The 26,546-nt window shown below is 46.4% G+C and overlaps 1 protein-coding gene across 3 annotated transcripts in view; it reads left to right on the top strand.

Moving 5' to 3' along the window:
• Window positions 1-26,546, top strand: part of sh3pxd2b (SH3 and PX domains 2B) — a 49,291-nt gene that overhangs the window by 6,094 nt on the left and 16,651 nt on the right. For all 3 annotated transcript variants that reach the window (XM_064349849.1, XM_064349851.1, XM_064349850.1), the window contains exons 2-4: window positions 2,610-2,690; window positions 15,507-15,582; window positions 23,492-23,568. In XM_064349849.1, the coding sequence (XP_064205919.1) occupies window positions 2,610-2,690; window positions 15,507-15,582; window positions 23,492-23,568 (234 nt within the window). The remainder of the gene's footprint in view (window positions 1-2,609; window positions 2,691-15,506; window positions 15,583-23,491; window positions 23,569-26,546) is intronic.

Below are 26,546 nucleotides of genomic sequence, written 5' to 3'. Positions count from 1 at the left end.
AAGTGTTTATAAAAGCCTTTTAAGGACTTTGTGTTCTTGGAATGACTTGCTCAACATTTGTTCTGGCTTAGCCTGTTTTTTTTCATGTACTTCAGTTTTCCAGGAATTTATTTTGAAAAAAAAAAAATGCTGCTCCCAGTTATTTGTGCTGGTTTAATGGTGATCCTGCAAAAGTCCTGATTGTGATTAGAGCAGCTGCTCAGGCAGTTAGCCAAATTAGCCTAAGACGCCCTGCCATGCTGCATTTTTCATCCACATATTGAGCTGCACAAATACATTGCAACAAAGAAAGAGCAAGATTCTGATTGGACGCTGAAAACCCTTTTGTTTCTCATAGGCCTATATGCCCATATTTATGGCTTGTTTGGTTCAGATTTCAATCCTGTCTGGTTTTTTTTTCCCCCCAGGATTTCAGGTTGGGTATTCAGAAGTGAATTTCTTTTCTTTTAACCCAAAAACCATCAAAGCGCACACCACATGTGATTAAGCATTTTTCTCCGTATTTTGCTGTGCTTGTGGCCGTTAAATCGTTTTGGAGTGCAGCCGCTTGCCGTGTGAGTGACAGGCCGTATGAATGAGTCGCATAAGCGTGCAACGTGGCGCGGTTTCCCCGTCAGGAAGCGGTGATGTCACAGGAAGCTCATCCTGCCAGATGGTACGAAGTGGTCAGGAAGCAAGTCACCGACCGGGCCTTCTGACCCGTCATCGGCGAGGCTCCGTCTGGTCAGCGGTGCGCCGCTGAGGAGCTTCGCGGGAGCGGGCCTGAAGTGCGCCAGGGTCGGGCACCTCCACCGTGTCCAGATGTAATTTCTGCTGCAGCCGCATCGAGCTGGTTGCTCACTAGGTTCTACTCGCTGAACGTGGTCATTTCCGTATAAATCCACATCATGGTCATGCCCTGTGGTCATGAATCACTCCTAAAACCTGTCGGCCAAAATATGTTTTTCTTCTTCTTTTTTTTGTCCTTTGATTTTTTTTTTTGGTGTGGGGTGTGGGGGTTGGTGCAAGGTGTGTGGTAATTCATCCATTAATATAAGCCCTCTAGGCCTATATTTTGTAATACACTGTTACGTAGGCTTATGTGTGCGTGTACACAGAAATTTTTTATGGGCTGAGGTGCATGGCGTGGGCTAATATAGCTTATATAACCATAATATTACCATATCACTTAAAATAGCATAAAGTTCATGTGCGAGTCAAGTATTATTATTATCGTTATTATTAATATGCATGTTGTTAGATACTAATATTGGAAGGAATGCAGAGGTTCACCTCATAAACACAAGGTCTCGGTGATCAGATTGGTTGTCTTAAAAAAGACTGGTCCTTTATTAGCTTAATGTCTCTTCCAGTCACTTATAGATGAGTCAAATTAGGCTCTTCTCACTCCAGGGTTTGGTTTCAGTGATAATGTGATTGTCTCATATTGTGCACACAGGAAACAGGCAGCAGAATGTATCATCTCATGAGTATGGGGGGGTGGTGAAGGATGCGTTGGAGAGTTTGTGTGAGCGACTTTCACATGTGTGAATAGATGAAAACCATGTCGTCCGGTAAGGCAACGCAGGTGCAACGAGATAACATTAAATTTGGTCATGCTTCACGTACGTGTTGATGATTTTATCAGCCACCAGCCAGCGTGTGGTTTGTTCTGTTGGTTGTTTGCGCCAGCCCTGATGGCTACATCTGGTAAAAGGAAAATGGAAAATGTGAGGTGTGGGCCAGTTCACATGGCAAAATCGAAGGCCCCACAGTTAGCTACTTCACTAGCTGATGTTTGCTACTGATAACAAGACCGGGTTAAAACCTAGTAAATGGCTGGACCTAAGACACGTGATCCAGCCGACCAATGGTGTAACTTCATCACTCAGTCACTCAGTCAGTCAGTCACAGACATTTGTAGGCGTTTGTAGGGCTGGCCCCACTGTTGCGGTCCAGCTAAAAACATCAACAACATTAGACCTATTTTGTGGAATAAATGTCATTGTGTTATCTGTTCTATATAGACTGTAGGTAATGGGTTATTTCATTTTTAACTATTTAGGAAGGTAATGCCTACTGTAATTATTTGAACCATATACTGTGTATCCACCTTATTAACAGGGTCCAAAACCTGAATTTGGTTGATGGCCTTAGTGCCCCACCACGTGGGCTTGGTGACTCGCTAAAATCGAAGATTCATTAAGGCCTTTTGGCTTTGGCCAATAACTTTTTTTTTTATTAAAAAAAAATAATAAACAAAATAGGTCTCACAGTGAGTTGCAGAAAACATTATTGCATAGTCCAGGTGTATAGAGGACTACACTGATATATTTTAAGGAATCAAAGGGTTATAATTATAAAAAATATAAAAAATATAATTGGTTAAAAGTTTGCTTGTCTGCTGTATACTCTGTAATTTTTTTGGGAGTACCAGAGGGGGCAGTAGTGAGTTGAAATCCCACCTGGAAGGCCAGGTGTGACTCTTAAGACCAGCACTGGCTCTGGCGAACATGACTGTAGACCCAGGCCGTGTCTCAGCGCAGCGACCTGCTCTCTGATCTGCCTGACATCTGCCGAAAATTCACCGTGTCCTCTTCCTCCTCTCGCCCTTCCTCTTCCTCTTCCAGGTTTACATCATCAAGGTCTGCTGGTCCGACGGGTCGACGGAAGTCATATTCCGGCGCTACAGCAAGTTCTTCGACCTCCAGGTGCGTCTCCCGCCGTCGCCGCTGCGCTTTCGGGCCGTCGGCTTCGAGCAAAGCCGCCCTCGGGCAAATCACAGCTGCGGTAACCGTAGCGACACTTCAGGGAAGTCTGGCGAAAAATTTGGCGGCCATTTTGAACCGTGTGACATTCTTAATGATATGAGTAGAGCTGAGAGTAAAACCCAAGGGGCTCTAAAGGGCAGGATTTCAGAGATAACTGCAAAAATGGCATTTACAAAAGTCAATGTGTAATGTTCAATGTATCCTGAGAGTGTAATACAAATTTTCTCATTTGTGTGTTAAAATGTTTTATACTTTAATAGAGTTATCAGTGTTAACAGTTTAAGTCCTATTCTTCATGTCCTTTTGAACCTTTTGAACCAACGTCTTTTTATATTACTTCCAATTTCCCCCCGTATTTAAATATGTGTTAATAATACATATAATTTTTAACCAAATGCAAGTAATTTGGTTTGTTTAGTACTTTCTTCATTAAATGTAATGTGATGTTTGTAGTGGTTTGGTAAGAATGGCCTTGCCTGGTTTAATCTGGCTCTGCCTGTGCTGACAGTGCCTGTGTGGCTTATCAGGTAGAATCAAGATCATCCTCGCGATCTCGCTTCCGTAGCAACGCACGTCAGCACTCCTTCCTGGTCAGGCTGACTGGTGTCAGCGCTGCCAGGAGGCGGGGCTTCCCCGTCTGAAACGGAGAGACGATGCCAAACTGCTGACCAACGAGAATCTTTTCTCTTATCCCCGCGGCTCCTCCCTGTGCTGCTGTAGCTTCCAAGTCGGAATGCCATGACAGTCTCGTAATTCCGCTAAGATGGAATTTCAAAAATACGAAAGTAAGGGTCTGGACTCTGGGAACGCATTACAGTGTTCCCTCTCTCTGACCCACCTGGACAGCCCCGACACTCCCGGGGTGGGGTGATTCCCTCGTTATTCCGCTCTGACCCACCTGGACATTCCCGGGGTGGGGTGATTCCCTCGTTATTCCGCTCTGACCCACCTGGACGTTCCCGGGGTGGGGTAATTCCCTTGTTATTTCGGTCTGACTCACCTGGACATTCCCGGCGTTCCCGGGGTGGGGTAATTCCCTCATTATCCCACTCTGACCCACCTGGATGGCCGCGACATTCCCGGGACACGGTGATTCACGGACGGGACGCGGGCCATCTGTGCTCTGGGTCCTGGGGGCCTTATAGTTAACCAGCTGAGACAGCTGTTCTGGAAGCCTTCTCCCTGCTGCTGCTCTGTCTCTGTACGGGACGCCCTGTCTCTGTATGGGACACTCTGTCTCTGTATGGGACACTCTGTCTCTGTATGGGACACTCTGTCTCTGTATGGGACACTCTGTCTCTGTATGGGACACTCTGTCTCTGTATGGGACACTCTGTCTCTGTATGGGATGCTCTGTCTCTGTATGGGACGCTCTGTCTCTGTATGGGATGCCCTGTCTCTGTATGGGACGCTCTGTCTCTGTATGGGACGCTCTGTCTCTGTACGGGATGCTGTCTCTGTACGGGACACTCTGTCTCTGTATGGGACGCTCTGTCTCTGTATGGGACGCTCTGTCTCTGTATGGGACACTCTGTCTCTGTATGGGATGCTCTGTCTCTGTATGGGACGCTCTGTCTCTGTATGGGATGCCCTGTCTCTGTATGGGACGCTCTGTCTCTGTATGGGACGCTCTGTCTCTGTACGGGATGCTGTCTCTGTACGGGACACTCTGTCTCTGTATGGGACGCTCTGTCTCTGTATGGGACGCTCTGTCTCTGTATGGGACACTCTGTCTCTGTATGGGATGCTGTCTCTGTATGGGATGCTCTGTCTCTGTACGGGACACTCTGTCTCTGTATGGGATGCTCTGTCTCTGTACGGGACACTCTGTCTCTGTATGGGAGGCTCTGTCTCTGTACGGGACGCTCTGTCTCTGTACGGGATGCCCTGTCTCTGTATGGGACGCTCTGTCCCTGTACGGGACGCTCTGTCCCTGTATGGGACACTCTGTCTCTGTATGGGATGCTCTGTCTCTGTATGGGATGCTCTGTCTCTGTATGGGACGCTCTGTCTCTGTATGGGACGCTCTGTCTCTGTATGGGATGCTCTATCACTATACGGGACGCTCTTTCTCCAGCTCTGGCTCCAGACCTCCCTGTCCGCCTCTCTTCAGTCCCAGCTCTCATTCCTCTCTCTGCATTTCAGGCTGTTAGCCGGTGCCCTGGCCCTTCATAGCAGTTCCGTTTTACAGCTGCCTGCTGGACCCCCGAAAGCATCGCTCTGCTCTGCTCTGCTTCGCTGGCGCCCGTCCTGCATGAACAGACACTGCCTCGGCGGAAACAACCTGGAGGATGTTTAAATCTATATTCGGCGTGCTTTTTAAATCTTCTAATTTATAGAACAGCACTCGGTGTTATTAACTGCAACTTAAGAACCGAGCCAAGCCTTTTTTGTGTTCACGTTGTTCTGCAAAGAACTGGCTTTCTTTATTTTTTTTAATTTAACCTTTGTTTACCCAGGGTAGGTTCACTGAGCACGGATGCTCTTTTGTAGGAACTCCCTGCTTTAGGCCATTCTATGGCTACTTGCATGTTCCTTAACCCTTTCTGGTGTCAGGTTCTTTGTAAACCTGCTTGGTAAGGTCACAAATATGTGATTAGAGTGTTCTTAACTGAACATAATAATGCTGATGTCACAATCACCGCTGCTAACTGAGAGCAGAACGCTGATTAAGGGTTTGATCATACAGAGTTTATGGGCCATTGTTTTGTCTCATTGCAGTCACCACCAGGATTTAATTTGCGTTCATGCAGTTACATGCATATTTCATTTGAACTGCTGCCATGCTGCAACCTGTCCAGTGTCACCCTGACCTTGATTTTTGGACAGCATATTTTAGAAACCTCTGAAAAATACCAGGGTTATGAGTTGTGAAGAAACTGGCCCTGGAGCACAAATTAGGGTTTACAGCATCATTACCCCCCCCCCTCCCCACCCCACCCCGGTCCGCTGTTTTCCGGAGTTGTTTAGCAACCTGCAGAACTGTGTGTGCTTTGTTTACCCAGTCTAATTGAGGCCAGTCCTGCTGCAGGCCGCAGCGAGAGGCACCCTGTCATTGGGGCTGATGATGCTGCTGAAACGCATTCCTTCCTACATGAAAGCAGGAGGAAGTGATGCGATGTCCAGCTAATGTACACCCCCCCCCCCACTCACAGACTTACACACATGCGCACACACTCACACGCACTCACATACATACACACACATACACATACACAGACACACAGACACACACACACACCCCATGAGGATGAAAGCTGAAAAAAACACCAACACTAGAATGGTAAATGGTAAATGGACTGCATTTATATAGCGCTTTATCAAAGCGCTTTACAATGATGCCTCTCATTCGCCAGAGCAGTTAGGAGTTAGGTGTCTTGCTCAAGGACACTTGACACGCCCAGGGCAGGTTCGAACCGCAACCTCCGACTGCCAGACAATGGTCTTACCTCCTGAGCTATGTCGCCCATAGAAAGACTGCTGAGATTCTGCAGGCAGGGTACAGGCTCCCTGCCAATCAGAGGAGTTCCCATAGTGATGGTGGTACCCTGCCAACTGAAACCCTCCCTCCCTGCTCTACCCAGAAGTACTCCCATGTACAGTTCATGCTGACAGACCTGTATTTTGTCCAAACCATTGGGCACATCACTGCTTCAACAGCAAAGGCCTTTTCCAGATGCCATCATTCTGCAGGCCCAATCAGGAGTGTGCCTTTTTTCAAGCTGAGGAAATGAAAGGGAATACCCAGTAGTATTCGTCAACACACCTGGCTCAGTGTTAACTTAAACACACTTCTCCCTCTTATTTACTGTATTCCAAACAAAAACATATCTCATGGGTTTGTTTCACTCAGCTGTGTTGACGTAAATAAATACCAAGCTCTGTGGGATTTTCCCCCTTCAAATTATACAGCTGTCGCATACTTTCCACGTGCAGTAACTGCGGAGCCTGACCTCTGAAAACGTGGAAAAGGCATCAGCCTGGCGCAGAGATCGCTGCACAGCTGCAGCTGCAGAATGCATTTCTGCAGCAGTGAACCCGGCCCAGGTTTCGCTCTTGCACTGTAAAACTGCATCTCCTGCATTATTTCTGTTCTGTAAAACTGCATCTCCTGCATTATTTCTGTTCTGTAAAACTGCGACCCCTGCATTATTTCTGTTCTGTAAAACTGCATCCCCTGCATTATTTCTGTTCTGTAAACTGCATCTCCTGCATTATTTCTGTTCTGTAAAACTGCATCCCTGCATTATTTCTGTTCTGTAAAACTGCATCTCCTGCATTATTTCTGTTCTGTGAAACTGCATCTCCTGCATTATTTCTGTTCTGTGAAACTGCATCTCCTGCATTATTTCTGTTCTGTAAAACTGCGACCCCTGCATTATTTCTGTTCTGTAAAACTGCATCCCTGCTATTCTGTCTTAAAACTAGCTCTCCTGCATTATTTCTGTTCTGTAAACTGCATCTCCTGCATTATTTCTGTTCTGTAAAACTGCATCCCTGCATTATTTCTGTTCTGTAAAACTGCATCTCCTGCATTATTTCTGTTCTGTGAAACTGCATCTCCTGCATTATTTCTGTTCTGTAAAAATGCATCCCTGCATTATTTCTGTTCTGTAAAACTGCATCCCCTAGATTATTTCTGTTCTGTAAAACTGCATCCCTGCATTATTTCTGTTCTGTAAAACTGCATCTCCTGCATTATTTCTGTTCTGTAAACTGCATCTCCTGCATTATTTCTGTTCTGTAAACTGCATCTCCTGCATTATTTCTGTTCTGTAAAACTGCGTCCTCTGCATTATTTCTGTTCTTTAAAACTGCGTCCTCTGCATTATTTCTGTTCTGTAAAACTGCATCCCTGCATTACTTCTGTTCTGTAAAACTGCATCTCCTGCATTATTTCTGTTCTGGAAACGATTACATGTGCGCATTGCATGTGCCATCGCTTAGGAAACACTCAAGTGCGGAAACGTGCGTCTGTAAATAAAACAATATGCGCGGGCCTGAATTGTGTCTTAAATGGAGATGCGTGGGGTTCTGCCAGAGGGGATTCTGGGTAGGGATCATGTAAGCATGGATGAGCTGAATCTCTCATTTGATTGGATTTCAGACGAGCAGCAATGGGATGGCTTCTGTCGCTTACAGTTTGTGTTATCAATTAGCAGGGTGTTCATATCTACTGTATGACTTGCATATATAATTTTATGTTGACATATTACTGTAATCGGCTAAGTTGGCAAAAAACAGAAATGACAACCACAACTCTGCTTTAAATTTCCATAACAAGAGTTTACTGGCATTGAAATAATATCCAGGAAATGATCATAATTATTTTTGCGACTGTGTTGTTCCCAGAGTGAAGAGTGCAGTGACTGTTCACAGAACCGCAGAACCAGAAAGTGTTTTCTTTGAGAACGGGGGAGAAAGGACATGCTCCTCCCCCCGTATTGGCCCCACCCATTCTCTGGGGTCTCCTGTGGTTTCCCGGTAACATCCAGCACCACAGTGCCAGACATGAAAAGTGAGACTTTTGTTTCACAGAAGAGTTTTCTTCATACACACACGCTTACACATACACATACTCACACACACACGCTCACACACGCACACATGCACACACGCACTGACACACACACACACACACACACACACACTCACACACACACACACTCACACTCACACTCACACACACACACACACACGCACTGACACACACACACACACACACCCATGTATACACACACGCACACACCTCTTCTGAAAACCAGCGCTTTGGGAAACCGTGTGCTGAGTCAGCACTCTGAGCAGGGGGAGAAGCCGTGGCAGGATGTGTGCGTCTGAAACAAGTCGTCTCTTGTGCGGTTGTTGTTGTTGTTGTTGCTGCTCGATGCGGCTTTGTGGTGTTTTCACAGTGACTGGAGGTTTTTGGCTTCGGGAGTCATCTTTATCGGTGGGGCCTGTTGTCCTTCAGATGCGTGGGATTAAGACCGTGAAAGAAAACACATTAAGGTGGAATACTTCCTGTTAAATCCAGAGAGAAAGAAAAAGATTCCTTGCCCTAGAGTAAAGCGTAGCTTTCAGACTAATCCTAAAAAAGCTTAGGGTACGATACGAGGGAGCGTTAGACTGTGGGACTGTGAGGTGGGTGGTATGAGTGTAAATCTATTGGGTTGTAATGGGTTGCAGTCTCAGTAGAGAAAGCTGACCCTGAGTGACCTTCTCTCTACACACATCACACATGTTCCACCTTCTCTCCCCTGTAGTGAGGGCAGCCATGTTGCTCCATTAAAACCCTCACCCAGTTTCTCCCTCAGTCTCCAGGGATGGTGGGGGGGGGCGGGGGGGTGGAGTGATGGCTGGGATTGAGGAGGTGGGGGTGGGGGGGTTGGTCTTCAATGCAGCTGTTAAAAGAGCTGATGCTGACAAGCAAAATCCTCCCCCCCTGCCGGAGATGATTAAGATAATGCCCTCGATCGCCTGTGGCTGGAATTCAGTGTGTGTTCCCAGCATGCCCTGGGGTGGTGGTGGGCGTGGCCACTCTCCGTGGCTTGCGGGTGATGGACGGCTCGTCCGGTCGTGACCTCGTTGCCCGCGTCTGCGACGCTCTCTAAAGCTGAGAGAGGAGAAGAAGAAGAAAAGAGGAGAGGCCTTGTCAGGAGACTTCAGCGTGCTCGTTCATTTCGGTCCCCCCGCCCCCCCACCCCCCACCCCACCCCTGCCGCACCACCAGCGCGGCTCTCCGCACAGAATGACCTTTTGTGTGGGCCGTCCTTCTCCTAGAGGGGGGGTGGGGGGGGGGAGGATGCGGTCCAGACGAATTATGACCTCAGGAACGTCAGCCTCGCCCCCCCCTGGCCCGGCTCCAGAAGCGAAAGCCTCGAGGGCGATTAATTATCTGGAGCAAGTTTTGAGCGCGATGGCGGTGCGTTCCGTCGGACCCCGAGGCTGGGCAGCGGGGGAGCGGCGGGTCACAGCGGCGTTACCCGCCATTATTCTTCTGCTGTCGAATCCGCAGGGGTCACGCCAGGGCCTGTCCTGACTGCCAGGGGTTCAGTGAGGGGACAGGAGGGGAAGTGACATCATCTCTGTGTAACTGCTCCCCTGTGGCTGGTAACCAATCAAATCCTGTGGCTTTCATTTGTCTGGGATCCTCGTATACACTCATACCGCAAAGTGAACAGCAGTGACTGAATATTGTTTTTTTATTCATTTTTCTTTCTTTTTTCTTTTCTTTTTTTTTTTTGATGAGCATAGTAAATTAATTCTGTTATCTTGAATATTTTGTAAAGGTTTCCAATTTGAGCAGTGATGGAAGCTACATGAAACATAAATAATGTTCATTCATAAAGAATTTGTAGGCAATGAAAATTGCAGTGGATTATTTACATTAGCTGTGGTCTCATTCTAGATACATTTTATACATTTTCAGAATATAAGCTGTATTCATTTACCTCATTCATCAGGTGAGATAAGATAACACGAATGACGCATTGCCATCATTAGAGTAAAAGAAAATAATAGAAAATTAATGGCAATTTTGTTCTTTTTTAGTTTCATAATAGTGAAACAAAACATATTTTCAACCCTAGTTCCTCTTCAGCCAGTGTTATCAGGATCATTTTTTATTTTTTACTGTCAAGTGGTTGCTATAGGACTCAGACATACTGAGTTAGCCATGGCGCCCACCCATTTAAATCATGTTCCACTGTAAGATTGCAGTGAACAGTGCCAGGAAAAGAAATCTCACATGATTATGTGTGATTATGAATACTGAATCCATATATAAAATTCTTTATGCCAATTCCTCAACTCAAGGGGACTGTAATGAACAGGAGTGGAAATGCCCATAAACCTGTACTACATCAGAAAGATTAATGACTCCAGCAGTGGAGTTTTCAGAGACACTGCAGAGCACTTCCTGCTCACAGCTATTAGTCATGGGTACTGTAGTTTACTGCCCGTGTTCTACACCGCTTTGTGTACATAATGATGATGATGCTGCATTTAACAAAGCTGAGTTCGGAAAGAAGGGACAGCTTTTTTTAAAAAAGAAAAAAGCTGTAATGGCAATTGTACAGTATATATTCGATATGTTTGGATTATTGACAATGTACTGTTTTAGCAGTATGTCTTAATATAAGTATAATGGTATCCTTCATTTTCTTGGTCCCCTGTAGGGGACATGAGTCTCTGGTCTTGAGCTCAAGAACCATGTATTTTTCCTATGCTGAAAACTACACTACAAGGGAGATTGGAAAAAAATAAAAAATTAAAATAATATTTTCACTGCAATATGTTTTGGCATCCAAGGCACCTGTTATTTATTTATTTTTTTTTAAATAAGTACTTCAGCTTTTTTTCTTCTGAGTCTCAAGAGGATATTGGGTTAAACTAACACTGAATGTAGCAGAGACAGGGCGTGGCTGTTGACAAACTGGGAAACACTGACTGTATGTGGGCTTTTTTTTTTTTTTTGCTGGTTTTTCAAAAGTTTTGTCAGTGAACTGTCAGGGTGCACCTGTCCTTTCAGTTAGGCAGATGGTGGTTTTGTAGAGCTGTCAGTGGGTCTTGGCTTGTTTTCTTTTCTTTTTAGAATAGCCCAGAAATGCAGAGGCTGGATTCATCAAGAACCACAAGCCACCCTATGACTGGAAGTGATGATAAAAAGTCCAAGAATGTTATTATATTTGCTCAGCCAAGTGAGAATGTAATTATGTTGTAATCTTATCTTTAATTTATTGGTGGTAGTGTGCCATCATGTTTATGCTCTATATTGTCCTTGTCCTCAAGGCAAAGAATAAAATAAAATAAATAAAGATTGGTAGATTTGGATTTTAATGTGCCAAACTTCAGTTCCAAACTTAAGCAAGTGGTGCATTTATAAATCACGGTAGAGCCCTCAGGAAGATGGAGCAGGGAAACTCTTTCAGTAAACACTGTTTTCATTTCTGGAGCGGAGGCATCTTGTCCTGTCCTCACAAGTGCAGCATTCAGTTTAAAAATTCCTACGGAACTGCTTCCCAACATGTTGACTCAGCATTCATTGTGCAGAGGAATGCTGTGGTTGCCTGTCCACAAAAACCTTTTTTTTTTATTTTATTTTATAAATTCTTTTCTTTTTTTTCTTTTTTTTTTTGCTATGGCAGTTGTTTTCAGTGGGGTGTAATCCTTCCATTATCAGGGAATTTCTCACTGTGGAGACTAATAATGATGCTTTCCGTTGGGGGAAGTGTAGGTTTGGAAAACAGACAAGATGAAAGCTGTAGGGTCAGAGCTGATTATAATTCTTATCTGTAGGACCTAAAGTTGGATCCCAGGCTGTTGTGAAATGTTGATTCTCACTGTCAGTAAGTCATTTTAATGTGGGTAATTACTGTAGGCGTCAGAGCAGAAGACAGACATGTATACACGGTTGCTAACGTGCAGGTCGACACCCGGCATAGCTTGAATGCCTGACACACTGGCATCACCTGGAAACAAACTTGCAGCATGAATCCCTTAATGGACGTCCTGTCTGTGGTCCTGGTCTGAGTTCAGATCTGGAGAGAGATCACGGATGGTGTGAAAGTGATGATGATGTAGCCAGCGCTGTGGAGGAGTGGGGGGGTGGTGTAAGAGGAAGAGGTGAGGGGGATGGTGAGGGTGGGGTGGGGGGGCAGGCAGGGTGGGGGGGTTGGGTTCATGTCATGGACAATGAAGCTGGCTGTGACTTTTTTTTTTTTTTTGCTGAGTGTAGTTAAATGCGTCTGATATGATTACTTCACTTCCTTTCACATCATTCAGAATGCTTGTTATAGCACACGTATTGTGTATTAGTACTTCCCGCGTAGACCTTCTTGAGCTCGATTTCACTTCCCCCTTTCTCCTCCAGACTGAAAACAAGCACGTAAATCAGACGTCGGAGGCTGTGCGTCTCCTTCGCATTAATCCCAGCTGCAGAAGCATCCCCGCTGTGGCTTTATTTGTTGCGCTGCCCTGAAATATTTTCCGCAGCGGTTCCTGGTAACGAAACGACACGATGAGGGCAAAGGCCTTCTGTTCTTGGCTCGTCTTGGCGTATGAGGAAGAGAGGAACGCTCATTTTATCTTTGGGAAGATCCTTTTCTTTGAAACACTATACATAGGTTCTGAGCACGACATATGACGTTGGCTGTACTCTGTACCGTTGGAGGACTATAGTGGTTAATTGTTGGCCATTAGAGGCCTAAATATTTTCCTTGCCAACTTTAATTGTATGAGGCATTGCCATGTTTCTTACGATCGTGGAAAAGATGTCTTTTAATCTCACTAAGGAGGACATTTCCACGGAGGGTGTGTCTAGACAAAGTGCTTTATTGACAAGGATTTCAAACAGATTGATCCTGAACTAAAAAAAAAAATATGGTGGAGAATAAAAAGTCTGTTTGAAAGTCCATAGACATTGAAAACCCATAGCTACTGAATCACATAAAACCCGACAGGTTTCTGCAGGTCCAGATTATAGAAATCGTGATTATTACTATCATAAATCTGCATGCCAACAGACTCTTTTTTTCTGTGAAATCATGATCTGAACACCACTGAGCCGCGAGCAAGAGCTAATGTGGCGTCTGCCCAGCCTGGCAGTTACCCTCAGAATGAGCTCTGCTAGCCCTATTACATTAGCTGCCCTGGAGAACATACCACACACTCTGTCTCTCTCTCTCGCTCTCTCTCCTTCTCTCCCCCTCCTCCCCCTCTCTCTCTCTCCTTCCATATCCCTCTCCCCTCTCTCTCTGTCTCTGAATCTGTCTCTCTCTCTCTCTCTCTCACTCTCCCTCTCGCTCTGTCTCTGTCTCTCTCTGTTACCCCTCTCTACCCCTGACTCTCTGCTCTCCTCTCTCTCCCCTCTCTCTCTCTCTCTCTCTATCCCTCCCTCTCTCCTGCTCTACTCTGTCTCTGTCTCTCTCTCACTCTCCCTCTCGCTCTGTCTCTGTCTCTCTCTGTTACACACACACACTCTCTACCTCTGTCTCTCTCTCCCTCTCCTTCTCTCCCCCTCCTCCCCTTCTCTCTCTCTCCTTCCAAATCCCTCTCCCCTCTCTCTCTGTCTCTGTCTCTGTCTGTCTCTCTCTCTCACTCTCCTTCTCACTCTGTCTCTGTCTCTCTCTGTTACACACACACACACTCTCTACCTCTCTCTCTCACCTTCCATATCCCTCTCCCCTCTCTCTCTCGTCCCTCTCTCTGTCTCTCTCACTGTCTCTCCTACTCTCCCCCTCCTCCTCCTCCTCTCTCTCTTCTATCTCTCTCCCCTCCCTCCCCACTTCCATTATGTAGTGTTTGCTTACGTAGGACTGAAACCTGTTGTGTCCCCCTGTGTGCCGTCTGAATGGCAGACTGTGTCTGTCACTGTGACTGTGCACTGACTCTGACTGCAGTCGCTCTGGAGACTGTGTCTGTCACTGTGACTGTGCACTGACTCTGACTGCAGTCGCTCTGGAGACTGTGTCTGTCACTGTGACTGTGCACTGACTCAGACTGCAGTCGCTCTGGCCTGCGGACGTTCTCCACGGAATCCATAGAGACGGCCTCCAAAGCTGAATAAAGTGGCCATTCCATTTTTTTACATACTGTGACTTATTCTTTAAGGTCCCTCTTTCCACACTACTTTTGTGCCTGTAGGGGTGTCATGTTTAACCTCGCAAAAATCTAATAATCAATTGAGGTGTACTCTGATAGCAGCGTTTATACACCTAAAAAATCAGTGAACACAGTCGGCACTCATGCTGAGGGTGAAATATTCATTGTTTGCATTTCAGTCATTTTTTTCCCAATGGATTTGCATGTGTTTTTTTGGTTCCCTGATTTTTTTTTAAAAATCCCTAGTTGAGGAGTGATCTTGGGATAAAGCTGTCTTCAAAAGGCACTATTTTGGCTCACGTGTCTGATAGTATATCGGATTGTATGAGATACAGTCTGTCTGATAGTCAGTATGTCGGTCTGTGTGAGACAGTCTGTCTGATCATTGTTATTACAAAATAAGTATTGTACCTTACTGAACCTGTCTTTAGCAGTTGTCTATGACCATGAAATGCACTTTTTGTACGTCGCTTTGGATAAAAGCGTCTGCCAAATAAACGTAATGTAATGTAATGTGGCCGAGCACATTAACCTTAATGTCTGAACTCTGTGTATCTCTGTTCATGAAGTTGTTTTTTTGAACTTAAAAGGGTAAGGTCTGGAAAAATGTGTTAAGACAGCTGTGCTAAACATGGTGCCCCTTTAGCTCCTTTAAAGATATGGACTTCGGTGGCGAAAGCTCTGCTGTGCCCTCGCGTGCTTGGCCTCCCAGCGTGTATGTACCTCAGGCTTCCTTCCTGATGGGAGCCAGGTGTCCGTTAGCTTAGCGCGCGGCCGTCAGCAGAACTCCTCCAGGGCCTGGGGGGGAAGAAAGCAGGGCCTTCAGATGAGCGTTCACGCTTAGAAAAATAACCCCAAAGCACTGTGGGATCGCTGTGGGAGGACCTGAGGACCCGACTTCAGAGAGGAATATTCCACTGTGTCAGCGAGCTTCCACTGACGGCCCACGCTGAACTCGCAACAAAAATATTAATAAATTAACGTGCAAAAATGTTTTTAAACATGGCATCAGCCATGTCCATTTTTAATCGTTAGTTACAAATGGAAAATCTTAACTGGGAAATGTAAATGGCTTATCGAGGACGTATGTACGTGCATGTGTGTGTGTTTGTGTTTGAGGCACAAGTTGCTTATTTTGTTAATTTTTTTCCTTTTCAGATGGAGCTTCTGGATAAGTTCCCTGTTGAAGGAGGACAGAAGGACCCTAAGCGCAGAATCATTCCCTTTCTGCCAGGTTAGTAGAATAATCCCTTTCTGACAGGCTAGTAGAATAATCCTCTGTATGACAGGTTAGTAGAATAATCCTCTTTTTTCCAGGTTAGTTGAATAATCCTCTTTTTGCCAGGTTAGTAGAATAATCCCCTTTCTGACAGGTTAGTAGAATAAACCCCTTTTTGCCAGGTTAGTAGAATAAACCCCTTTTTACCAGGCTAGTAGAATAATCCCCTTTCTGCCAGGCTAGTAGAATAATCCCCTTTTTGCCAGGTTAGTAGAATAATCCCCTTTTTACCAGGTTAGTAGAATAATCTACTTTCTGCCAGGTTAGTAGAATAATCCCCTTTTTTGCCTGGTTAGTGGAATAATCCTCTTTTTTGCCAGGTTAGTAGAATGATCCCCTTTCCGCCAGGTTAGTAGAATAATCTTCTGTATGACAGGCTAGTAGAACCCTCTCCTCTCCGCCAGGTTGAAATGCGTCAGTTTCCTGCTGGGAGTCGCCCCGCGTGGTGTCCCCATAGCACCCCAGTGCTGAATGACTGTGAGATGAGTGTGGGGTAGCCTCTTGTCTCCATTCCAGTACATACAGAAGTGAACCTTCCTACTGTCATGATCTCACACTTTCCACCACTTCTTATTTCATTTTCCCTCCAAAAAATGGGATGGTTGATTTATTTATTTAGTTTTTTTTTTATTTTAGCATTTTGAGCTGATTTGAGATTAATTCCAGGCTGGTGCCTTCCATTTTGTTTTTTGTTTTTTTCCAAATGAGGCTGTGAGTTAGAATGAAAAAGTGCTTTCCTAAACAATGAAAAAGCTCTGATTGACAGCAAGAGATTTTTGTGGCAGAAGAATTTTATGGAAGGGTACGCTGTCCTCTCTTCCTCTCTCTCTCTCTCTCTTTCTCTCTAGACTTCTCTGAGAGAACGCTCAGATGCCTTCAGCTGTGTTTATGTAACCGAATGGACGTGCAGAGAGAGAGAGAGAGAGAGAGAGAGAGAGACTGGGCCAGCTCTGCACCTCCCCCTCCCCCACATTTCTCCATTCATCTGTGTTTAGTCAGTTTTAGGCTTCATTCACAATGAAAACCCATTCTTTTCTTTCTTTCTTTCATTCCTATTTCTTTTTCATTTGTGTCCCTTCTTTCTTCTTTCCTTCTTCCTTTATTGGTTGGTTCTTTCTTTATTTTCTTTTCTTTTCTTCCCCACATTACTTTTGACATATGTTACTCAAATTTCTTCTTTTCCACAGCTGCGTGTAAACTGGTGTAGGCCCAAAGCCACACCCAGTATGACTGTCAGAGGAGTTATTCATTTCTGAATGGCTCTTCACTGCATTTCCCCGTTCTCTTCCCTACTCTACTTTGTTGCACGTCGCTCTGGATAAGGGCATCTGCCAAATGCCTGTAATGTAATGTACTCTCCTCCCGTTCAGCATATTTTCCAGGCGTGGAGTGTACATGCCTGTGTTCATATGTGTGGAAATTGCTCGTAATGGTTCTTGTACTAATGTTCCTAGAGTGTATCAGCTGACGAGGGAATGCTTGCTGTACCAAGGCTTGCTGATTCAGTTAATAAGAAAATGCAGACACGTCTGGAGCGTCAGACAGGTCTACAGACAATGAGTGAAGTTTCTCGGAGAATCTGATCCAAAGTAGCGGGCTCCAAAAGCTCAAAATCAGTGCACTCGTCCAGGATCTTTCCAAAACGGAAGAGTATATTACAGCTTGGGGGAAAAAAATCATATTTATGATCCATTGTCTTTAGCTTACTGTGCGTGGTTGCCAGGAAACAAAATTCACCAATCAGCTATGATTCTGACAAGCTATAAGCAATCAGCTAATTGTATTCAGAACTCTCACATTGGCTGGGTATTAATGTATCTCCATATCGTCTATATTTCTAATAAAAAAAATATTGTTTTTACATAGACATTACTTACCAGAGAAATGTAGCATACTTCGGATTTGCGCGGTTCTATTTTTGTTTCTCCAAATATTTTTATTCATAATATGGCTAAAATGACAAAAATCCAGTCTTGCAGAGGCTTCCTGCTGGTGTTGAACCCCTATTTAGGCTCCAGCCTGTGATTTATATGCTACCGGTCCTAGGAAAACAAAGACAGGGTTAGTTTAAAAAACATTTTAAAAATATTTCAGTCCACATGCTTAGGTTGAACTTAGTCTTGAGTCCGTCGGGGGGAAATCTGGTCAGCTCAGCCCAAACCAGTGGAGCGGTGGCTTTCCTGTAAGGGCGTTGGGGTTTGTTTAGATCCTCTTTCGTTTGCGCTATGCTCTGTTCTGTTGCCTCTACTTCAGCAGTGCGGTCTGCAGTGATACTTCCAGCTTCTCCTCCTGCATTCCTCGAGGCTGCGGCGGCCATCTTGAATCCACATTTCTTTCCCACTCAGAGAGCATTGTTCTGGCATGGAGGCTGTTAGGGTTTTGTTACACTAAGAACAAAAAAAGAGAGATCCTGAGTGATGTGCCTGGAACAGTTTTGGCCAGTCTTTCAACTCAGCCTACAATCATGCAAAGCCCAAATTACATCATACCTAAGAGCCAGGCCAAATTTCCTTATTCAGTTTCAATCAAGTTGACATATCTGTACACATGGTTCCCTAGAAAAAGGATAGCTTGACCTAGTATAATAGCTTTGATTTTTTTTTAAATTACGAAATAAGTCGTGTTAAATCTCTGTGCAGACTGGGGTGGGTAATCTCTTGGAGATTGAAAGTCTGGAATTGTCTGTGGTGTTTGTTCGGTTTTTTGAAAGAAAGCAATCAATGGCATTAATATTTCAAGGGGGATTGCAGGCTACATCCACTGATGAGAAAGAGTTTTCAGGATCCTGTGGTCGTTGGAAACATTGTGTGTTGTCGATTACTTATGTGGGCGAACCCTTCCAAAGACTTAGGTCTTCCTTGCAGAACACTTTATTGGCTCAAGATGGTGAATTATTGATAGTTCCACCCATTTAGGGGTTCATGACTCATTTAGGGGTTCATAGGGGTTCAGGCTCCCATCAAAAGCTGCTTTTCCTTTGACCTTTACCTAAAATGGAAATTACGTATTTGCAATGTGTGTGTGTATGTTTGTGTGTGTATATGTGTATGTGTAAATGTGTATTGTGTGTGTTTAAACAGTATGTGTAGAGTATGTGTACTTGTGTGTGTGTGTGTGTCTGTGTGTTTCTGTGTGTGTACATGTTTTTTTGTTTGTGTATGTGTGTGTGTCTGTGTGCGTGTGTGTGTACGTGTGTGCGTGTGTGCGTGCCTGCGTGCGTGATGAGAAGAGTACTAGTTTTTACCTCGTTTCCCTCATTAGTCTTTGTTTGTTTTAAGCTCAACCTGTTTGTCTTGCTCTTAAATGGAATTTTCAGACAGAAGTATTTACCTCGCCTTATAAAACAGAAAACTGCCCGCGATTGCTATGTGCTGAGCACGTACCTGCTCTTTTCACAACAGTTTAACAAGTGGCTGTAAGGTAATGAGTCAGCAGCCGGTGAGCGATTTGAGCAGAGGCCCCTGTAATTAGCGAACGCTGGGCTGCTCCGTTCTGCCTCTTCATCCCATTCTTTCCCTCCTTTATCAGCTCTCTTTGTAAACAGTCGAGTGAATTAAGTGATGGCAGATGTACCTTAATGGAAAAGGCCGGACTGTAGCTGTTAGTTTGGGTTTTATTTTTATTGCCAGGTGTACCTGCCATCTTGCGGTGTGTTTGTGGGTCTTTGTGAGATGTCCTGTGTTGCACTGCGCTGTTTCTCATTGGTTTGCTGCGTTATTAGGTGAAGTACAAATTGAAGTCTCAAAATAACCTTAATCTGATCTTTTTTTTAACTTGGTTTACGTATTTCGGAGCAGCGAATGGGTTAACTTGCTGGCATTCTTTCTGTGGCAGCTCACTGTGAAGTCTCAAGGCTGCCCTGGAAAAGGATTTTTACAGCATGTCTGGATGATTTCATCAGCTTTTAAAAAAGGTGGAAGTGTGTTCAGCTGAGCGCTGAGAGGGCAGAATTAGCCTGTTTCCTGGGTAGCAGAGGCTTTCAGAGAGGGGGTGTTGAGAGAAGGGCTTTACACCCCCCCCCCCCTTTATGAAAATAAACTCAGTGCTGTAGGTAATCAGTACTCCACGTTAGCCCCCCCCCCATTTTCTCTCAACCCTGGATTTTCAACAGGGGGTGTTTGGAGATACTGTGGGGGGGTCCCTGACCAGACTATGCAATAACTATATTTAGATTTGGCGAAAATGTTTTGTATATACATATTAAACGTAGCCCTTTTTTTAAATGATTTGAGCCTGGTTGGGGGTTCCTGGATTGAAACCCGCTGCTCGTATCGATTTCAAACCGATCTGTCCTTCGCTTGTTTTGAACCGTAACCGGGCACGGCTATCTGCTGTTTAACATACTTTGACCTGTTTCATTTATTCTTGAAAGATTTTGCGGGGGGAAACTTACATCTGATTTTCCGATTACGTTTTATTTTCTAAACGTTTTAGTATTTACTGGCGTGCGTTTGTTTTCTCGACTGAACTTTCCCACCCTTAGTTAGAGCTGTAAGCTGATTGGTGCAGAACCAATGTCCCCCCCCCTTACTGCAGATAAAGTCAGTACTGTACTGTAACTCGGTACTGTAAGCTGATTGGTTCACTGCAGATGGAGAGTTACTGTGTTGCCAGGCAGTCTGCGGTGCCAGTTCAGGTCTACATGCTGACATTTTATATTTTTAGTTTGGTTGTTTTGTTTATTTTATGTGAAAGAGCACAGTGTGCAAAGAGCGTTCCTTTTTACCTGGGAAAACCTGGAAAGCCTGAGCCAAAATGAAAAGGGACCATTAAAAAGTTCTGGTTCTTTTTTTTATATAATCTGTCAAAAGGCAAAGACCTTTTGAGTGTACAGTTAGAATTTTTATTTGAATATGAAAGTGGTTTCTTAATTATTCATAGCTTAATTTTCGTGAGTTTCGTAAGGCCTGCCAGATCGCTGTATCCGCTGTGCTGAGGAGTGAAAAGTGTGTAGCGCTGCGTTTTTCCGGAACATTCAGAACTTTTCTGTGACCCGGTCTGTCCCGTGGGCGTATATGTGAGCGTCTGTTCGTTCAGCACTTTTCAGTCCTGTGACCCCTCCCCCCCCCCCACCCCCACCACCACCTTCCCAGGTCAAACCGAGCTCCTTCCCTCCCTCGTTCCCTCCCTCCTTCCCTCCCTCGTTCCCTCCCTGACCGAGCGGTTTCCCGTACGTGAAACTACGAGGCGTTTTTTTTTAAATTCATCCGTAGCTCCCAGAGTCTGGATCAGGCGGCGAGGCGGGACGGCCAGGCCCGACCGGCCAGACCCGACCGGCCAGCCGCCAGCATTCCTTTTGTTTCCCTTATATGAGCAGCAGACGTGCTGTGTTTGCGTCGGCACAGCTGTGTGGGGGAAAAGGCAGTGCCAGCTGAGGTTTATGGGACATTCTAAGGTGACTGTTCTTCGTATGGGCGGTTTTCGGTAACGGGGCTGGGCTGGGCTACGCAGACCCAATTTTGGGTCAGTCCCTGTCGCCCACCCCTCCCCCCCCCCCCCCCCCCTTCCCCTCGTTCCCCTACCCGGCCAGCCTGAGTCAGCAGTGGCGGTGGTGGTGAGCGATGTGAAGGAAATTAAATCCTCTTTGTAATGTGGGACGGGAGGTCTTAGCAGACCCTCTTGCTCTGGAACATCTGGAACTATAGGTGTTTAAAATTAAAAAAAAGGTTTTAAGCAATTTCATCGTAATGTGGCTGTTGCTGGGGGTTGGGGGGGGGGCGTGAGAGTGGGGGGGGGGGAGGGGGTTGGGTAGAATGAGCAACAAGATCCTGCACCCCCCCATGAATGATACGGCTGCCTTGCATTCTGTCCGAGACGTGGGAGCCGGCATCGTTCCCACAGGCTGCGTGAGCCCCTTTGAAGAGGGGGTGTCCTTTAAGCCGTGGCTGCTACGCCTGGCTCTGTCTCCGGGCCGGGTCAGTGCTGCACTCAGGGTGTAGTTTTACACCCAGCTCTCCAGCCCTGGTGAGGACAGACAGCCCAGCCCGAGAGGTTGAAACAGCCGGAAAATCACAGATGGCCCTCGAGTTTCCTGAACGTCATAAAAGATTAAGGGCTTTTTGGAACCCGGATTGCGTTCGTTCTCACGTTGTTGTGTCCGTGGCTCAGGAGGTGAGTGGCCTGCCAGTTGAGCTTCTAAGATTCCTGTAAGGAACACAGCCCATACTTACCCATATTTATTTATTATATGGGGACTTTGGTCTGTCTGTCTTTAATAACTTCTGAGTAAAGTCCACTCGTTGAGTGGCTAGGCTAGCTATATTTTGCTATCAGCCGGCTCAAGGTTCTGTCATGAATAAGATATCGCCTCATATCACCTTTATCCTTCATAATGACCAGTCCCCCGAATTGCCTCTCAGTCAGCAACGCCAAGGGAAACATCAGTCCCGTTTCCTTCACAGATATTTAATTAGGTTATTTGTTCATTCTCAGGGTGGAATCAATAATCACTGAGGAGAATGTAAGTCCCTCGTCTGCTATGAGAATATCTGGCCCGCTGAAATGTTTATGGATTGCCTAGCTAAGCAGTTATGTTTTTATGTTAATCAGAGGAAAACAACTGAATCGTGGACTACTTGGAAGCTAGAAGCCTGCATGACAGGACCTTTACTGTCTGACCCCTGGACGTCCCTCCTCTGGTTTTTAAGAACTAACAGGTTGCATTAACGAGTAACAAACAATTAAAAATCTGAACGCTAAACCGAAAGATTTTGGTTTGATATTTTGTTCAGCCTCTTCCTCATTGAACCTGCAGTGCTTAGCAGAACTTGTGTTTTTTTTCCCTAAAAAAAAGCAATATTGCAACAATTCTTGTCAACTTTAGGAAGGGATATTTTTTGATTAATGCATGATAAATGGGAACTTGTAATTCCCCCCGCCCCCCCCAAAAAAAATAAAAATAACGTCATTCTCTATTTCTGTGTGGTAGTTTCTGCTGTGTTGCATGGGGGAAGTGCTCTTGAATGGCTCAGTCAGTAAAGACTCTTCCCAGTAACGCAGGCTGAATGAATCAGAGGACTATGGGGGAATAACCGCGGTGGGTGAGCTCACGCCAACCGGGGGGTTCAAATGCCAATTTAAAGGCGGTCTGAGGTACGAGAAACAGCGTCTTCTTCCCCCTCCATGGCACCTGCTGTGTGAGAACTGGAAGCCGGACAGTTTGGCAAACAAGCCGCCCCCCCAACCCACCCCCCCCCGGAAGCTAACCTTGACTTAGCAGCACAGCTAATACTGTAATAATGAGATCACTGCCGGGGAATTTATATTGGCTTGGCCGTGACCCCCAGGGCGTCGCCTGTGATTGTTCAAACGTCCCAGGCAAGGGCACCTGCCGATTGGACGGTAATGAATTGTAAAGTTTACCTCAAGCTCTCTCTCCCGTCTTTGGGTGGTATGGGTGGGAGTTGTTGGATGTATTCTGCGTAAGCAGCTGTTGTGTGAAAAACTGAACGGTCCGAATCGGTGAATGGATGACGAGTGGACTGCCATAGCTCACAGTGACACACTGCAAAAACTACAAAATAAATACATCTTGACAAGTATTTTAGCCTTATATTTAGTCTTACAATCTTATTTCTGTGCCTTTTTTTTTTTGCTAAAAAAAGGGCAAATAGATTGCTGATGAGATGAGACAGTTTTACTCATTTCAAGACTACCCAGTGGGGTACAAAAAATTTAATTGTCAAGCAAAATGAAACTTAAAACAAGCTAATATTTTCTGCTGGACAGAAAAAATAAGGATTTTAAGTCTTATTACAAAACTAAAAAACTTGTTAAGACAGATTTTTTTTCTTGCAGTGCACAACACGGATGCTCATATTGCGCTGGTTGTTTAATTAACGTTTGATTCCTGTGTCTGTTTCAGGGAAGATCCTGTTCAGAAGAAGTCACATCAGGGATGTGGCCATGAAACGCCTGAGGCCCATCAACGAGTACTGCAGGGTGAGTGCGCAACCCATCCGGTTCAGTCCGGTTCGGTCCGGTTTGATCCGGTCCGGTCCGGCCCAGTCCTGTCCGGTCCGGTCAAGCTGGATCAAGGACTCCTGAACTCAACTGCTTCTCCTTTTCTGAGTCTTGGGGGTGATATCGGCCTACATTTTGTTGGGGCAGTTTTTACCAGATGGTTTCTAGTTCAAAACCTTGGTGGAGCTCCACCATTGTGGCCTTGAACATGGTCCTTAACTTGAACCACTGTTTGTAAGCTCAATGCCTGTGGTGATGTGATCTAGAGGGGGGACATCGAAATGCACTCCTCCAGAAATTTCCTTAGTGTGAGCTGTCCAGTCAAACCAGTTGATCGTAATTCTTTCATTTGTGTTATTTTGTGCTTTTGAATAATTTTAAAGTTCATAATGGTGGCAAAAAAGAATTTTAATGAGGAAAGATGGCACAGGCTGGCATTTAAGACAAAATTGCATTTTTGATCTTAAATGGTGGCATCCCTGGAGCTAAACAACAGCGAGGACGGTTACAGCCGTCCTGTTTCTGATTAAGGCAGCCTGGAATTCAGCACGTGGTTTTTTTTTTTTTGTGCGTGTGTGTGTTTTTTACGGCGAGCCAAACTGTTTCCATCTGCTCGACGAAATCCTATCGGGGGGCTCGGCCCCCCGCCCGCGGACGAGCACGGCCAGGAATCCGCGTTCCTCCTGCGTTTCAGCCTCTATCGGATCAGGGCCCTGAGATGTGCTGAGCCAGCCCCCGTCAGCACGACGGGACGGGACCGCCTCCCGCTCTGTTTTTAAAAGCGCTCTCTGAACCTAAAAGCCCCCTTTTGTTTTGCTTTTTTTTGGGAATTCACAAAGTGGCTCGTAATAGACCACGTTCTTCCCCTCTGGTTTAAAAAAGAAAAAAAAACAGCACGATTTGGGCATTTTTTTTTTGCTTGCTCGCCTTTCTGTCCCGGTCTTGTGTTTATCTTGCTCTCTGGAGGAGGGGGTGGGGGGCGGGGGGGTGGGGGGGTGCAGAGGGAGGGGCAGGCCTTGTGGCCGGCTAACCTCGGGAAGACCTCGGCTGGGACACGGGGAAACCTGAGGCCGGTCAGAAATCTGGGAAAGGGAGCGAGCGAGTTCTACGTCAGCCGCAGCTGAGAGCGCTTGCGTAAACAAAATGACGAGGCGGCTCCGTCCTTTGTCTTCTAAAACGCCGTCTGACTGCTCGCTGCCTGCATCTGCTGGTCTTACAAAGGGAACATGTGAGCTAAAATCCCGCTGGAATTACAGCTAACTTATTAAACTCACATGGGCACTTTATGAAATGAAACTTTGCGGGGGGGGGGGGGGCGGGGGAGGGGGGTGTTTCCCGTGCTGCCTCCTTTAGGCAAGTTTTGGGTGCTCTGTGGCTGTCGGGGCAGGATTTGGGGCGGAACGGAAGCAAGATTGATCTCGGGCAGCAACAGATGCTGCAAAAAAATCACCAGCATATCCTCTGTGAGACCTCAAAGGAAAGGGGCTGTTTGCCGATTTCTGTTTCTCTCACGGCTTTATAAAAAACGACGTGCCCTTTCCAAAAATAGCACGCGCAAATCGTTTACATTTAACAAAGCTGGGTCACTATTAAATATTTATAAAAGCCCGTACAGTACCTCACGTCCACTAGTATGCAGACTGTAAAGGTCCTTTGCTGATGTGATTGTCGGTGGATGGGGCTCCTCTGTCCTTCAGTCTGGATAAAGGGGACTGTATTTGTATTCATGGTCCTGTCCCGGCGTCCTCCCCGCCGGCGCACACAATTAGGTTAATGCCGGCGGGGCGGCGGGGGGGAGCCGCGGCGGCGGCGGCGTGCGTTTAGCGGTAATGCGCCTCCGCGCCCCCGGGGCTGCTGGGAGAATGCTAACGAGCCGGGGGGAGGTCACCAGGGAGGTGACATAAATCTGGGGGCAGCGCGGTTGTCTGGACAACGTCTTCGCCCCCCCCCTTCCCCCCCGGGGCTGGAGCCGGGCCCGATCCAGGGGCAGCGCCGACATCAAAGCCTCTTATCTCCTGCCTGGGGGGGGGGGGGGTATGGGGGGGCTATGAGGGGGCTTTCTCCTGCCTGCTCAGACACAGCTTCTGTCTTGTTATAATGAAAAAGTAAGAAAAAAAATGCTTATCCTGCGCTGTTTATTTATTTATTTAACCAGCACACACATAATAATAGTGTACACCCAACAGAGAGCTGTTATTTATTTATTTTTTTAAAAAAAGGTTCGAAAGGCCTTATGACCTTGAGCCATTTAAAACAAATGTTTTCTAACCAGCGCACACATAATAGTGCACTCCCACTAACAGTGTGCTGTTATTTCTGCCCTCCCTCCCACCCTGCCCGTGGCAGGCTTCCCACACTGTTGTTAGCGTGAGTACTTGGCACGGCCCCCCCCCGCCTGACGGGGGGACGGTTTATAACCGAAAGTGGACGGGCGTGTTGGACAAGGGCACCTCGCCCCGCTGTCCTCCATGTTTTATGGCGGTCGAGCCGCGGAGCGTCCATCAGTCAGTCGGAGGGGGCGGAGCCTCCGTCCTTACGGAAGGACACTGAGCCTCAGCACTTATCCTTATTAAAGGCAGGATGTGCAGCCGCGGTGATAAACGGCACTGAGACATTTAACAGCTGCGTCCGAGCGTTAGCCTCCTCCCCTGGGCCTGAGCGTTAGCCTCCTCCCCTGGGCCCGAGTGTTAGCCTCCTCCCCTGTGCCCGAGCATTAACCTCCTCCCCTGGGCCTGAGCGTTAGCCTCATCACCTGGGCCCGAGCGTTAGCCTCCTCCCCTGGGCCCGAGCGTTAGCCTCATCCCCGGCACCCGAGCGTTAGCCCGAGCATTAGCCTCCTCCCCTGGGCCCGAGCGTTAGCCCGAGCATTAGCCTCCTCCCCTGGGCCCGAGCGTTAGCCTCCTCCCCGGCACCCGAGTGTTAGCCTGAGTGTTAGCCTCCTCCCCTGGGCCCGAGCG

The sequence above is a fragment of the Anguilla rostrata genome, chromosome 9 (assembly GCF_018555375.3).
Source record: "Anguilla rostrata isolate EN2019 chromosome 9, ASM1855537v3, whole genome shotgun sequence".
Taxonomy (NCBI): Eukaryota; Metazoa; Chordata; class Actinopteri; order Anguilliformes; family Anguillidae; genus Anguilla; species Anguilla rostrata.
The sequence above is the reverse complement of the archived record's forward strand: the minus strand, read 5'-3'. Positions and strand labels throughout refer to the sequence as shown.